The 15,905-nt window shown below is 41.4% G+C and overlaps 1 protein-coding gene across 1 annotated transcript in view; it reads right to left on the bottom strand.

Moving 5' to 3' along the window:
* AFF3 (ALF transcription elongation factor 3) overlaps positions 1–15,905 on the bottom strand; it is a gene marked incomplete at both ends in the record, with an annotated part of 316,850 nt that overhangs the window by 80,014 nt on the left and 220,931 nt on the right. Inside the window, one exon of the mRNA XM_079544079.1 lies at positions 6,223–6,274. Within this exon, the coding sequence (XP_079400205.1) occupies positions 6,223–6,274 (52 nt within the window). The remainder of the gene's footprint in view (positions 1–6,222; positions 6,275–15,905) is intronic.

The raw sequence follows: 15,905 nt of genomic DNA, 5'->3' as shown, positions 1-15,905 counted from the left end.
TCTGTGGCTGTGGGTTATTTAACAGTCCTCCTGCAGGCAAGCTGCAATGAATTTCCCTGAAGGCAAACAGAGGTTTATGGCCACCCCTGTGTGGGGCACAGGCCCAGAGGCAGTGGCTGACTGCAGCAAGGGCTCTCCCTGTGGCAGCATGAGCTGCTAAATGGTGAAACTAATTCAGTGAGGTTTTACAAACATTTGTGCAAGGACGAGGGAAAGCAACTCTGGAGATATAGGGGATAATCCCTCCTTATGCTTCAAATCAGCAGGCATTGCTGAATCAATTGCATCATATGTTCCCATGGCCATCACAACAGGTGTTCATAGAGGAATTCCATTTCACCAGGGAAAAATCTAACCAAAGACAGCAAGAAGGTGGTTGAGGAAGTTACAGGATGTAGTTAAAAAAGCATAAGGTTGACAAGGGTAATACCAGAAGGAAGGGACAGGCCTAGAAGTTGTTCTTGAACTATAACTTAGTTTAGTTGCAGTATCAACATGTAGAAATAAAGAAAAGCACCTGTATTTTATTTTCCAGTCTATTTTTAGAGATTCACACAGAGATCAGAGTGCTGTGTTTGAATTTGCCTGGATTTTGTGCATGTCCAAGAGTCAGGCTGATCCCCAACTGTCATCCACAGTGGCAGCATTCATATTTAGAGCTAGATCCTGCCTGCCAGTGCATGACAGACAGTGACTCTGATTTTGTAAGATAGGCAGTGATGTGAGCCAAGTTTGGCAGGACAAGACCGAGCACTTATTTTGTTCTATCCGACAGTTTCAGTGAAGCAGTCTTGGTCTTCTTGTCATGCCTGGTAGAAGTGCAAATTTAGATGTCACAGAGATTATAAAATCAGAGCTGGCAAACCAAAGAAAGGCTTGGCTCAGTTGGCTTAAACCTTGCTCTGGATTTTAGCTGTGTTGGATACCAAAGGATTGGTTCTCTAATACACAGGAAATAATGGACTTAGCCGAGTTAAGAAAGGCTGTTACAAAGGCAGTTCCTCTGGTCTGAAAATTCACTTGTGTTGCAGTGACAGATGGCAGTGCAGGCCATTTGGATTAAGAACAAAAGCACCTGAGGGTCCAGCTACTCCTTAACCCTAAACTTACATTTTCCTGTTTTTGCTTATCTCTGCTTTGCACAGTTTTGTTTTGCAATTAGACTCGCATTGGGCAGGGTTCATGAAGTAAGCTTCCCTGACTCAGTGCAGTGAGAAACTTCTCATCAGAAGGATTTTTCTTCAAGTTTATCTGGGCATTTTTTGAAAGTTAAGCATATTTGCAGCAAAGATGCAGGTTCAATCCTTTCTTTTGCTTTTCCTTTTGCTTTCTTCAGGACTGTGTTCTCATCTTCAATCTTCTGCTCATTTTCACTTCTGATCAAGCATTGAATATTGCACTGATGAAGAGGTGAATAAGGGAGCACAACACTAAAATGACTTAATGTGGTTAATATAGTTGGATGCAGCATATGTGCACACAATTAGTGCTGCCTAAAAATAGTCTTCGTTATGAACAGGGCCATGCTATAATTTGCCTGATCTGGCTGCTCTTTCTGGATGTACCTGGCTCTGCTCTTCACTTGGCTGATCTTCGACATCAGAAAGCTCAGAAAGTGCCATTGTACCAGAGGAGGTTTGATGGAAAGAAAGCTTATAGCCACTTTGTCCCTTCTGCAATTTCTTTCAAAATCCTTTGCAGGTTAATTCAAATTAGCTACAATATTAGATTCCATATGAAGAAATAGTGCTTATCTAGACTCTGCTAAAAATTACCCTTTCTGGAAGAAAGTGTATGTATAATTGCTCATTTCAATGTAATTTGTAAGTTTTTGAAGACTGTTGGTCCATATCCAGATAGGAGAGGAAAAAGTCCTGCACCTTATTATAAAGATAAATGCATTCAGTCTCACTTGTTTCTGGCTACCACTGAAGTGCAGTTTTTGGACCTGATAAATAAATCATTTCTCAGTGCTACTTATGTGGCCACACTGACTGCCACTGTCCATGGGGATGGACTTTTATCCTGTTGCGTCAACAGGGTGGATTTGTCTGGCAGACAGTTCTGCCAGAAACAAGCAGTTTTTGCTCTGAGACCTTAAGCAGACGTGTGATGAGGGGAAGCATGGGCACAGATGTTCCCACTAGAGCTGTGGGAACAACCTGAATCAGCACTAAGCTCTCCATCTTGGCTATGGCCAACAAGCATGGTGTACCCCTGGACTAGAAGCATTCTCTGGCTGTCCCCAGGCTGTGATGGGTAGGGCCAGCCCCCAGCAGCTCTGGGTCAAATCATGCTCCTAAGAGTTTATTTCTCTGCACTGAAGTTGTTTCTCATAACCTTCCTTGAGGCTACTCTTCCCTTGAGGTCTCCCATGGAGGGATATGGGCTCAGTTGGTTTTGGCCACCCTGCAGAAGGGCTGGGTGGTCTCAGGCTGCCTGAGATCCTGTAGGGATGCCTGTCCTCTCCCTTCAGTGGGAAGGCAGCGACTCCCTGGCAGGCATTGCCTTCACTCTTTTTTACACGCAGGGAGAAAACCAGCATGAAAATACCCAAGAGCATCATAGCTCACTGCCTCCCTGCACTCCATGTGCCACGGGTGCCCTCACCCCCCACCTTCTTTTGCTGTGGCCATGAGATGTTTAAAAAGAAAAAAAAAAAAAGAAAAAAAAAAAAAGGACTAAGACTCCGTTTTTCCTTTCAAGATACAGCAGGGGATTGAGTTTGGAGCTGCGTCCCTGGGAGGGTGTTCTGATTGCTTCTTCAACTTCTGTTTATACAATTTTACAAAATTTTGGCAGGAATCAAGAGCACATACCAGGGTGTTGGCTTTTATGAATCTCATGGGATGTGAAAGTCAAGCTGACTGGATGAACTTTGGTTACATATTCCAGACAAGCACAATGACTCTATTTATTCAGACTTGGCAGCCAGAACGCAGATTGACTCTGTGGGTAATAAATTTTCACAGCCACAAAACTTCAGCGGCAACCAACCTGATCCCGCACAGAAAAAATGCATGCAAGGAAGCAGACTGGGGCTGCAAAAATATGTTAGATTATTATTCCATGTATGTGTACCAGTCAGTTAATTTATTTGGCTATTGATTGACAAGAATTGCACAAATGAATCCAGGGATCTTTTTCCCCTTAAAGGAACTACTTGCTATTACAAAATTCTCATATTGTAAAAGGACGAGTAGAGGGAAAAGAATTGTTCGTGTTACAATTGACAATCTCCTTTTAATATTTCACCCAAGACTGATTTAAGTTATCCAGTGACCTCTACAGAGAAGAGCAGGGTATTATAATGGGGACTGCTTCATGTGCTGTGCCACACTTCAAGGAACCTGAAGGCAATAACCACTACAATTCAGCATTCTGAACAATCTTAAGTACAATTTTGACATCTTCATGCTACAAAGCTTCAGATGCTTTCTGGGAGAGATGATGGTGAAATTATTACACTGTGTTATAAATCAAAATGAATTGGCTCTTTAACTTGCAGATTTATGTTAACCACCTCGGTATCTGTTAATTGCTTGCTCTTCAGATATTGATTGGGGATTAAAAAGTATATTTTCTTCAATCTGTGTGATGTAAAATATGCCAACAGGAAATTTTCCCTCTGCATATTAGATTCTATGATCACTGCCTGTAAAATTAAAATGATCAGTTTAAATGGATAAACTACGCTCATTAAAGAGGAAAAATACATTTATGTAATTAAAATTAAGAGACTAATATGTGTGGATAATGTCATTACTGTGGGCATACACATACTCGGCTGAAACCCAGCCTCCTTCACCTCTCCTGGGTCTATGAATCTTGCTACCTTAATTGCTGGCATGGAGGGAACATTTGGGATCCTGAGGCTCTTCATCATGCCCCTGTCTTGCATTTGGCCTCTCTTGCCCATTGCTCACATTCTCTGGGTCGTGCACAACCCTCCAAATACCAGCCGTAGGACTGCGGTAGCACCTGTCCCTGTCTGCACTCCTGCAGAGACATTCCATTTGCTGCCTGGCAATTTCAAATGCATGCACAAAATTGCCTTCTAGGTTTTCAATTTTTTTTTTTTTTACCCCAAACTTCCTCATCTAGGAATTAACAAAAAGAAAAGCTTCCCAGCTCTTGCACAGTTCATCTTCAGCTATTTAAGAAATTGGACTACTTAAACGAGTATGATTGCTGAAAGGTCAATTAATTCAGTAAGGAATATCTGAGAATTACTCATGTATGGTTCCTATCCCTTCATCTTTGATTTCCTTCTTTCCTGCTCCTGAGCTCAGGAGGAGATTTGAGATTAAAGAGCTTCGGAATTAAAAAGTGAAAGAAAATGGGTTCTTCCTCTGACATTTAGATGTGGATCCATGTTATTTATTTGAAAGAGTGGGTCTGTGTTATTCTTTTTTGGGCCCATTTCCTGCTCAGTAGATGAAAACTTTGTCTTTTGTTTATCCAACAGACATAATCATTTAGGGTTGTTCATTAAGCAAACCTGCAGGTCTCAAGTGAGGTTCTGCAAAGCATTTTGTATAGCCAGAGGCAACCTGTGCCCTCAGGAGCTTTTTGTCTATACAGCCAAGTTAGAAAAAAAATGCAGCTATTCCATTTTAGAGAGAGGGAACCACGCCAGTGTAGCTGCTAAAGGCTGCTCATGTAATGACTGACACTTAGCAATGGGACTTTGGCTCTGCTCCTTGCTGTGCTGATGACAAATGCTGCTTGGCTCTGGGTGCTGGTAAGATAGATATAGTACAGAAGTATAGAGGAGAAAGTCTTGGGCTGGAGCAAACGCTCTGTGAAGCTCTCATTGCTGAGTGAAGATCTGGTGTGGCACAAAGAGAGCAACCTGAGCACAGGCTATCCCTGCTGCAGGATGCTCAGTATTAGGGGGGATCCCTCCTTGTGCCCTACTCCTGGGATGATCTGTGCCTCCCATCTCTGCATCCCCCCTTCCACACACATCATCCCCCTGCCAGCCCCATGGTGTAACCATGTGCTTGTTACTCGTCAGACAACCCTTCTTGTCCCTCACTGGATGTCTCCCTACGCTGTCTGTGTGCTGTACTTTAAACTATCTAGACAAGCAGAAAGAATAATTAAATGTGAAGTGTTTTGAGATGAAATGTATTAAACAAAAGGAAATTGCATAAATATGTAAATAATTGATTCCATGTGCTGAATCTTCTTAATACGATAAAGCTTTGCTCAAAATAGATGAAATAATGGTTTAATATAAATATGAAAAGGCTTTGACTTACTTGTTGCTTGGAATATATTGTAAAATACAAACTTCTAATAACAACAGTTAAAATAAAACCTGGAAGAGCTTCAGGCCTACATACCTAGAGTTATTTGCCTAAGGTCCCGAATTTCAGAAGTCTAGATAGCTCCAGTTATCCTCAATTGAAAAAAAATCACATTTGAAAGCTGCGTTGTATCTCAGCCTGGAGCCACTTGTGAGGTGCAACCAGGGCAATGTCTCCTCCTCCTCATACTTTGGTGGAGTCATGGGATGTGCATTTTAGGGCAAGGAGAAAGGAAAGTCGCTCTTGCTCTCCCATTCCTCACCAAATCCATACCAGTATATTGGGAGAGAGCTTGTGATAGTAAAATCTGGCAACTAGGAATTCGGTTGGCCACACAAAAATCAAGATCCAGCTCTACTCTGGTGAGCACAGACCCCCAACCTGAAAAAAAATCCAGCTCTCCTGACCCATAGAAAACATTTGGAGAAGTATGTGCTCCCAGGCAGGCATTTTGGGGTCCTTAAAGCTCAGGAAAGTGTCCTAGTGACTGTTCCATGGATGACCAGCCAGGGTTCTAGGCAGGTAGGCTGCCCAGGGGCTGGCCGCTATGGCCCAGCTTGTGCTCAAAGAGTTTGGCCTCAATCCCTAATCCAAATTCCTGTTTCTTCCCTCCTTGGCTGCTCTTTAAAACAAAACAAAATCCAATCAGGAGGAGACTGATACGAAAACCTTCTGGGTTGCATCAAGGTAATAAATCAAGACCCCCGCAGAACATTCCCCACAAATACAGCAGTTAGCACATGCAGTTTGGTGCAGAGCAAGAACATCTGTTACTCCATTTACAGTACTTTCATGTATTTTGATAACCTTGATGTATATTTTGAAAAAGCATTAGCAAAATATTTGCAGTATCTCTGTCTCGACAAGAAACATGCTGCAAGTTACACGGTTCTTGTCTGGTTCTTACCTGGTCATTCTCCTCTTCATCGCTGCTTAACTTCAGATCATCTTCTAGCATTCTGGAAAGCAAACAGTAAAATCAGTTATAGTTATGATTTACCAAAATGTTTCAGATCTCTGAGCTACTGTAAAAAAAAAGTAATTGAAATAGAAAATATATTTTATGCCAGTAATATTGTAGAAGTGACACTGTCTTTGTAATTTTTTCTTAGACAATTCCTATCAACTTCTTAATTCATTTCCTACAGTTGGTGCCTAAGGGAAAATGTTTACTAGAGTAATAATGGATTTTGCAAAGATTATTTTTATTACAATCACCGACAAACAATTTTCATGTGCTAAGAATAATATTTTTGATGCTGACAGGTCAGTAGTCTCTCTGAAAGGAAAATTTTGCTCCGGTTGGCTTTGAGCTCACAAAACACAAGTAGGTATTTACACTGGCAGTACTGCAGCACAAAGTAAGATTCACTGATGCTTCCCAAAGGCCATTTTTACTTTATTGCCTGGTTGATGTAAGATTGACATTGACTGAAACGATTAAAACTGAAATGTATTATCTCAGTGCACAGGAGTATGCACAAGGAGTTCACAGTCATATTAATATAGAAAATAATGCATCTTTTCTAAAGGGGATTTCATCCTCCTTTCCCATAACCTTTCCTCAATTTGCTTCAACTGGCTCTCAAAAAAGAGGAGTTTGTCTTTACTTGCATGCATTTTTTTACTAGCTAAGGTTAAGTAACCAGCAGTTAAAAGAGCTGAGGAGGTGCAAATCTTTCCCCCAGCGCTTGAAAGGTTTTCAAGAATGGGATCTATTTAAAAAAATCCACCCCTGTAATAATAATAATCATTCAGAAAGTTGCTAATTTTTCTTGCGTCCTGGGAAAAGGGAATCTGTAATTTAGCCTCAATTCCAGAAGAAAGCTTGGGGAACAATTTAAACACATTCTGTGACGTGGGTGGTCCCTGGAGTGTAAATATATCAAGAAGACATATGTAGTAATTTCAAACCACCTCCTCGTTCCTGCGCCTGGATCTTCCAAGAGTGTGCCTGAAAAGCGGGTCTCTTAAATGGGCTGCATGGTGTGCCAGGTCTGAAAAGAGTTCTGAGCCTCTCCCTGCTTCTTGAGACTGGCCACTGTTGGCACTGTGCACAGCTGTGTGCACAGCCGCTGCTCTCGAAGTTGTGTCCCTGTTTCCCTGCAGCACCTTTGGGAGGATGTAGGTGTACCAGAACAAGAACAGGGGTGGAACAAGAACTCTTGTTCTCTCACCTCTTACAGATTCATGCCTTCTTTCCCCTTCTCCTCCCCTTCCCCCCCCCCGTTCAATTATACTTATGTTGAGATTTTTCCCCGGAAAACCCACACAGAAAATTAAAAAAAAAATCTTGTAGTGATGCAGACACCTCAAGACACCCATTATGCTGACAACCTTACAGCAAGTCTCTGGTGTTTCATCAGGAATTATGCCCACAGCCAGGAAAACACTCAGCAAGTGGGACAGATATCTAAAAATACCTTTCAGTATCTAAAGAGAGTCTGTAAGAAAGAAGAGGACAGACTCTTTAGTAGGATAGGACAAGGGGATATGTTGTGATAGGACAAGGGGAAATGGTTCCAAACTAAAAGCGGGGAGATCCAGATCAGATATAGGAAAGAAGTTTTCTAAATAAGGGTGCTGAGGCACTGGCACATGTTGCTCAGAGAGGTGGTAGGTGCCCCATCCCTGGAGATGCTCATGATGAGTCTGGACAGGGCTCTGAGCAAGCTGATGTAGCTGTAGGTGTCCCTGTTCATTGCAGGAGAGTTGAACTAGATGACCCTTAAGGATCCCATCCAACTCAAACAATTCTGTCATTCTATGAGATAGATGGGATTCATCTTCCAGGTGCTGAAATATGGGAGGGAATGCTTCCTGTAAATGTTGTAAGATCTGTGTTGGTTTTGGGTCCCAAAGTTCACAGGGGGTCCTTAGGAACAAACAACATTATAGTTGCTCTTTTGTTGTTGTTGTTGTTAGATTTGTTTGGGCATTCCTGAGAAACTAGTGTTGAGAAATTTGTAAAAAGCTCCAGTTTGGAATTGAGCATTATGTAATTATACGAGATGAAATCTGCAGGGATCGTTATTTGAGCACAGAGAGATCTGCTTATTGTGTGAAAAGTAGAGCACTTCTGATGTTGTTGCCCATAATTCCTTTGTTTTAGGTTCTTGAATCCCTGCTAGAAAGATGGTAGTTTAGTACATTATTTAAGATTCAACTTGTTAGCTCTTCTCCTAAATAGAAGCTAAAAAACAAAGCTTATAATAAAAAGTAGCTCTATGCTTACTAGTGCCCCATCTTTTTGTGTCAATCTGAAAAAGCACGCAGGGTGAGCCTGTGGTTAGATGTTACTTCAAAGCTTTGAAGGCTCCAGGTTGTGTGGAAATAGGAGTGGGCTTTAGGCAAGACAAAAGATGTGTGTGCAAGGATCATCCACACAAAAGGAACAAGAAACCACAGTGCTGGCCCATTAGGCTTCCCCTGCTTGTATATCTTAGCCTGTCTTTATTTTTCTTGTCTGTTTCTCATTTTAGAAGTGCTGCTTTCCAAGAAAAGCAGTGCCTGTCCAGGGCTCGTGGCCCCTCTTGGAACTACTGTAAGAGCACAAACAATCCCCAAATACTGGTGATAGGAAAAAGCAAGTCACCATAAAATGATTTCTTGCTTGCTTGCTTTTTCGTTTTTCCCCAGAGTGGGATCAGGCCTGCTTGATCCATATATTTGTCACAAGGATGTATCAGGTTAAGAAAGCTTGCCAGACGTAGAGTTCTACCTTGCAAAGGCAGGATCTGATTTCCTACTGCGCAGGAATGACTTCAGTGCCTGAATGTCCTGGTGGACTCCCAGGCTGCTTTCACTGCCAAGTCAGACCCAGAGCCCTGATCTACAGAGCACTACTTGGAACTGAACAAACAGTCACCAGCAACTTCACCTCTATCTGTACCACAGAGCAGAAATCTGGGCAGCTCTCAAAGCTCAGGCTGAAGTCAACCCGGAGGGAGGAGGAGGCATTGGAGTTTGAGGGATGCCTGTCTGCAGGAAATGTCCTAAAGAAACCAGATCAATTTTGAGTCTGAATGCTTTTGAGAAACAATTTTGCAAATCACTTATCCCACAACAATGATGATGGTTGAAACAAGAAGTCCACAACTGGACCAGCAGAACCTATTTGAAGAAAGGAGGGGAACAACAGAGAAGGAAAATACTTAAAGCTTGCAAGACGTCATGCTAATTTTTAATTTATCTGAAAAGCACTTCGGCACAGATTCAGTAAAGAGTGAAGTTTGTTAGCAGAGCACTTCAGATCATGTTTAAATCAACCCCTGCTCAGGATGGAAATTCTTCATGCATGCTGCAATCCAGTACAATGACAGACAAACATAAACAAGTCAACCTGCAAACACAGCTTCTTCAACACTGCCTCTCCACAGTTAATACCTCTTTCAGATTATGCAAAACCCACGGCAGCAAATGGCTTAGAATCATAGAATCAAAGAATCATAATGGTGGGAAAAGACAACTAAAATAATATAGTCCAGCCATCAAACCATCACCACCCTGCTCATTAAGCTTCGGCAAGATTTTCGGATATGCACCTGACTTTAGCATGGTGAAGCACAGGTAAAACGATGAGTAAATACTGCTTTGTAAACAAAAGCTGGAAAAATCACGTGGTACTGGATGCATCTTTGAAAAGCACACATCACTTAGGGCTTCTGCACTTGAAGAGAGAGTGCATGGATCCGGGTAGTCAGGAAGTTACTTTACAGAACCTAATTATATATATTTTAGTGAAATCTCCATGAGGTCACAGAGGCTGTGAGGGGAGGGAGGCTTGGGCAGGAGCTCTCTCTGCTCTCTAATTAATGCATCTGCTCCTTTATCTGCCAAGAATGTAACAGGTAGAGTAGTAATGAAAGGAAATGAGGATGAGTTCGGGATATTGCAAAATGCCACAGCAAGGCAGCTGGTTTCTTTCTCAAGGAACCAATTATGAGGTTTCAGCCATGGGTGCTGTGCCACTCAATGGGAAAGGAGGGGGGTGAAGATCTACATATCTATTGTGGAAAATAGGCAGAAAGCAGTCTAGAGGATACTGATACCCAATTTGTGCCAATTTCAATATGACTCAGCATCCAAATCTCTTACATGGCTTCTCAGAAAGCCTAATCTCTTTTATCTGGGACTAATTACTATGATGGTTCCACAAGTTGACTGGGAGGCATCTAATTCTACTGCTCATCCCATCATGTTAAGCAGGAGATGGTCAAAAGCACCCAGGGTTTGGTATGGTGGAAGTTATGTTCAAAACTTATGGTTAAGCTGAGACTTGTGGCTTCATTATTTTGCTTTTTTTTTAAATCCTGATTTGTTGCTGTTGGAAAGCAGAGTCCTAAGCAAGAACTGTCTGGGAGACAGCAGGAAGGCATCCAGTTTTCCCTCTGGGAAGTCACATTGAAGTAACATCTAAGTAGGAGGATAGAGCCAGGACTCAAGTCAGAGACTTCTGGATTTGAAAGAGCTAGAGAAGGAATTGCTTGGGAAGAAGTTAATGGTGTGATGTCTGGCAGAGGAGGTCATCATCAGGCAGTTTGGGAATCAGCTGTGACTTTTAAAGTCTGGAGCCAGGCTACGACACTTATGACACAACCCTACCTTGGAGAGTATCTGCTTTCAGCCAGAAGAGGCTGACTCCCACTTCACCACAACCTCCCTTCAGGTCATTGTAGAGGGCAGTAAGGTCTCCCCTGAACCTCCTCTTCTCCATCCTGAACAACCCCAGTTCCCTCATTCACTCCCCATAAGGTTTGTGCTCCAGCCCTTCTACAGCTTCATTCCTTTCTCTGGACATGCTCCAGGGCCTTAATGTCTTTCTTTGTAGTGAGAAGTCCAAAACTGAACACAGGTGCGGCCTCACCAGGGCTAAATACAGAGGGATGATCACTTCCCTGCTCCTGCTGGCTGCACTATTTCTGATACAAGCCGTGAAGTCCTTCCTTCCTCTGCAAATTACTTATTGAAATGTAAAACTCTCAAAAAATCAGTGGCTCAGCCTCTGTGGTTTTGTTTTGTGATTAGAGAGCTTGCCTTTTGGCTTGCAAATCAAAGGGCAAGAGAAGTGGCTTCAAAAGAGGTTACAAAAAGGAGGGTGGAAAGTAAAGTACAATGCTGGATAGGTTTTTTCCATGATAATTCTAGTAATTAGAGCAAAAAGAATGAAATGTAAAAGGACAAATATCAATAGTAAATAAATCATTATCACTACTGCTTTAGGAGAGAACATGCCAATGGTTTGCAAGCCTAGGGCACAAACGTGTACATGTTGCAATTGTCACTTAAAAAAATGCAAAAGTCACCATCTTTGCAATTTGTGAAGGATCTCATGAATGTGCTAATCTGATCAGATGTACTGTTCCATTTTAATGCTATGTAGCACCTCAATCAGAATACCGTGTTTATTAAGGACTTTTGTGATGTCTGCTCATTATGTAGGAAATGGATCTCAGTAGTGGAAAAATATGTTGATTTTAGCTGAAGAGGAACCCTACAAAGAAAAAAGCTGTGATGAAATATGAAAATCGGATACCTAAGTGCTCATTTGAGTTTATACTGCAACATCTCATCTGAATGAGATGGCTTTGGGGCAAATTATCTGTTTTTTAACACATAATATTGACATTTTGTTTTCTTTCCTATAAATGTGCAGTGACCTTTGAAGAACCGGACATTAATTTCAATATCACCAGAAACCCAGCAAGAAGACAGGTACTTTTCTAAGTAGTGGTATGCAAGGAGGCTTTCAGACCGACTCCAGCTGTTTAAAGTCACAGCTGATGCACCTATAAAGAGAGAAGAAAAAGCACTGGGAAAAAAACCCGGTCCTTTCTGAAAGCACCACATTGTGCAAGATCTTTACCTCTTGTTCCCAGCAAAATGAAAGAGAATGCCAGCTGGGAATCTGCCTTTCATATCCAAACTGTCCTCTTATGTGAGTGGGATTATTTCAGCTAGGGGTGCTCAGAGACGTCATTTGACTTATGCACTAATAAGACAAAGGTACCTTCACTTTCTGTCTCTTTTTAGTAGCTTTCTAAAACACAAACAGTAGAAAAAATATGCCTGGTAAGAACGATGGAGTTTTCTAACAAGCAAATTAACAGGTTTTCATTTAAAAAAAAAAAGAAAAAAAAAAAAAAAAAGAAAAGAAAGAAGAAGAAAGAGGGGAACAAACATTGTTGTGATTACCTTGGTTACCTGCACATAACAGATGGCCAGTTATATTTGCTACTCATCTACAGCCAGAGAGGTATTTCAGACAGCTTTGTTTGCTAATCCTAAATACAGGAGTAGTTGTTTTTATACAGCATTAATTTTTAATTAATTGGTTTCTGATTACAAAATTATTTTTCGTATTAGTGTCATAACTGATGCAAATCTTTCACTTTAAAATAATTTCATGCATTTATATTTCCTGAAAAGTGTAGTACTTATTCCTGTTTTATAGAAAACAAATCAGAAGTGTATGGATTGAGGTAAACAAGTAGATCAAGAGGGTATTTTATAAATGCTGTAACTGAGCTTTCAGTCGGCTTGTAAGACCTCTGCAAGAATTGCTTGCAGCATCTGAAATTCAGTTTGAATATATGATGTTTAAGTTGTAAAAACCCATCAACAAATAGTTTGTGTAAGTTCTACTACACAGAAATATGTAGGAAAACATGATTATATAGGATACTGTCAAATCTAATTAAAAACAGAGGAAGAAGGCCAGTAAAATCAGGCTGCTGAAATATTAACGTTCTTAATGCTGGAATGAAGTATATATATCAACGTGAGATTTAATTCTAGAGCATACAATTTAAATGCCTGAAAAACTGACTCAGTCCATAGAAATAGAATTAGCAATTTCAATAAAAAATAGATGCTATGAAGAAGTTCTCTGTGCTTGGCTTAAATCCATCTAAGCTGGTCTATGCCATTCTCCAAAACCATTTAAACTGGCTAAATGCTCTGCTAAATTCCTATTACGCTGACGACCTCATTAGAAATGCAAGGTAGTCCTCTTCGGGTAATGCAGCCATTACTCTCTTTGTGAGAAGAAGCTGAAAAAAGGCTTCCACCATTTGCATGAGGCTAGGTTCATTTCTCCTTCCCCAGGGATCTCCCCAAGAAGGAGGGGATGGGAGAAAATATTTTACTGTGTGCACATGAAATATGGGGCTGGATGTGTTGTGTTAGTCAGACACATCCATATGAAAGCACAAGTAGAAGAGAAAACCTATCAGCCTCTACGGAGAGGCTGAAAACCCTGCCAAGTAGAGTTGCACCTTAGAGATTAGACCTGCTCCTTCCTAAACTTCATACAAACTGAGGGTGTATGCCGTTAGCGTAGGTGGTTCTCAAGGGCTGGCATGGTAGGGGAACCAGAAATCAAACTGAGGGAAAAAATGGGAAAATAGAACCAGTTGAATCAAATGGAGAAATTTCAAACTACTCGATAGAGTGGGAAGAATCCAGCTGTAGTCATCCTTGTACACTGCAGGGGTGTTGGACTAGATAACCTTTAAGGGTCCCATCCAACTCAAACAATTTTATGATCCTATAAGAAAACCTCTCAGCACCACTGAGTCCATAGTGGCTCTGTCAGCACGGTGTTTGGGCAGGGGAACACGTAATACCTCCTTAGAAACGAGAAAAAGTCTTCTAAAAGAGGAAATAAAATAGTGTGAGCTGACTTTCCGAGCAAGGAATCCACGTAAAAATGCACATGTACTCAGGGAGAGGGAAGAGTGATGAGCTACTTAGTGGCTTGCGCCTAAACACCAGCCTAAGTAGTCCAATCACTCAGAGGACTTGCCAAAGTTTTATGGCTAATCACACTCTGTGTGACAGGAGGAAACACATTTGGGGCATAAAAGTTCTGAATGAGCTACTTGCAATTTTCCAATCCATTTCTTGCCTCCTTGCCCCTGTTCCTTCCAGGCTCTCTGTGTGTGATTAGCAATTATTTACTAACTCTCTCTCTCTGATTTCCTAGCAATTTCTGATCCCACCGTCTACAAAATATTAATTTCAAATGTGAAATGAAATAAGAGTGCATGAACTGCTCTGCTGGCATGTGTGTCAGCTGTCATGGCAGAAATCTTGGGGAATTTATGCGTTTGAGATAAAATTGCCACTGCTAAGTCTCCCCACTGAAGGTGCAGTATCTGATTTTGTACTTGGTGATTATTTTCTTATGAATAGCCTCTTTCTGCCTAATCCCCAGCATTATAAGCATCTGTCCTCATATTGGAGTCATCATCCCACACATTTTTATTCTCTTGCTCCCTCGCGAATGACTGCAATCATCTGTAAAATGCTGACCGTTCATTTAGCAGTGTTCATAACTGTGGCTGCAGAGGTGTTTATTCATACTGTGCTGGTTGGGAAAGGGAAAGGAGACTGTGTAGGCTAGAGGTTCTCAAACTTTGCTCCGGTATCACTGCATCAAAATGAGAAGAGCCTTATATCATCAAAGCGATGGGCAAAGTGGCAGCTCCTCATCCTTGTGTCATCCCCTGCACACCAGAAGCTCGTGCCATCACTCTGCACCATGGCATCCTGCCGGGCACTGACTTCTGCTGCTGCTCACCTCCATCTCTAAAGCATTCTCAGAGTTGCAACTGCCCACGACAGTCTCCACTGAGAATGAGGGAGACCGACGACCATTCCTTGTTCCAGGATATAAAACATCATGTCACTTTCCTCCAAGCCTCATCTCTTGAAGTGAGACTGAATTACAAAATATTTCAGACTGCTTGATAACCCGTTCCAGCTTCACTGCTTCTTGCTAAGTTCTACCATTGTTGAATACAATTTCCTTCCATGTCATAGCTATCAACACTGGATCTCCTCCCTGTTCAGCTGCTCCTTGAGCCAAGATCCCTTGCTGCTATGACCTTCAGAAATGGTTAAGAGCCAGGGATCTTTTAATTTGCATTTAATTGATATTGCATGCCACACATTTTAAAGTCTTAAAGGTCTATTACTATTCATTAGTAACTTTATCAGTCAAAGTTGACAGCTCCTCATAGAACTAAATCAGCTTTGGTTGATAGGAACATGAATTTATTTCCTTGAAAGTAAAAAACTGAACTGCAGTAATTGTAATATTACTCCTCAGTTCCTTAAAGAAACCCTGTTTGGGCTCCCCAGAAACTTTATTTGGGATAGATGCCTTGTGAGCTCTCCAAACCCTTCAACTCTCCTACTTCTCTTTAGGAACTCTGCACTGTGTTCACTGTCTGCTGGGGTTCTCCTGCATTTCAAGGTGCATCACAAGTCCTTAGACATTACTAGCTGGTGCTCTTGATGGCTTGAGGCAGCTTGGAAGCTCTCAGATTTATGGATATTTGTATCTGGTGTGATTTAAAACAATGTATTCACTCTGGACACTATCCAGATTCTCTGCTCTTTCTTGTACAAAAACATTTATTTAATCTAGTATTATTAAGTGAATTAATATTTCCAGCTAGTAAGAGGCTATTGCTAGAATTTCTTCATTGCTGTTGTATTTATATACTTTAAGAATACCATTGTCTTTCAACTTTCCTTTGGTATCTTCCACTTTCCTTATCACTATTCAGTGTTTTATAATTC

The sequence above is a fragment of the Tetrao urogallus genome (genome assembly GCF_951394365.1).
Source record: "Tetrao urogallus genome assembly, chromosome: 1".
NCBI lineage: Eukaryota > Metazoa > Chordata > Aves > Galliformes > Phasianidae > Tetrao > Tetrao urogallus.
Note: the sequence above shows the minus strand (reverse complement) of the source record. Positions and strands in the feature narration are given on the sequence as shown.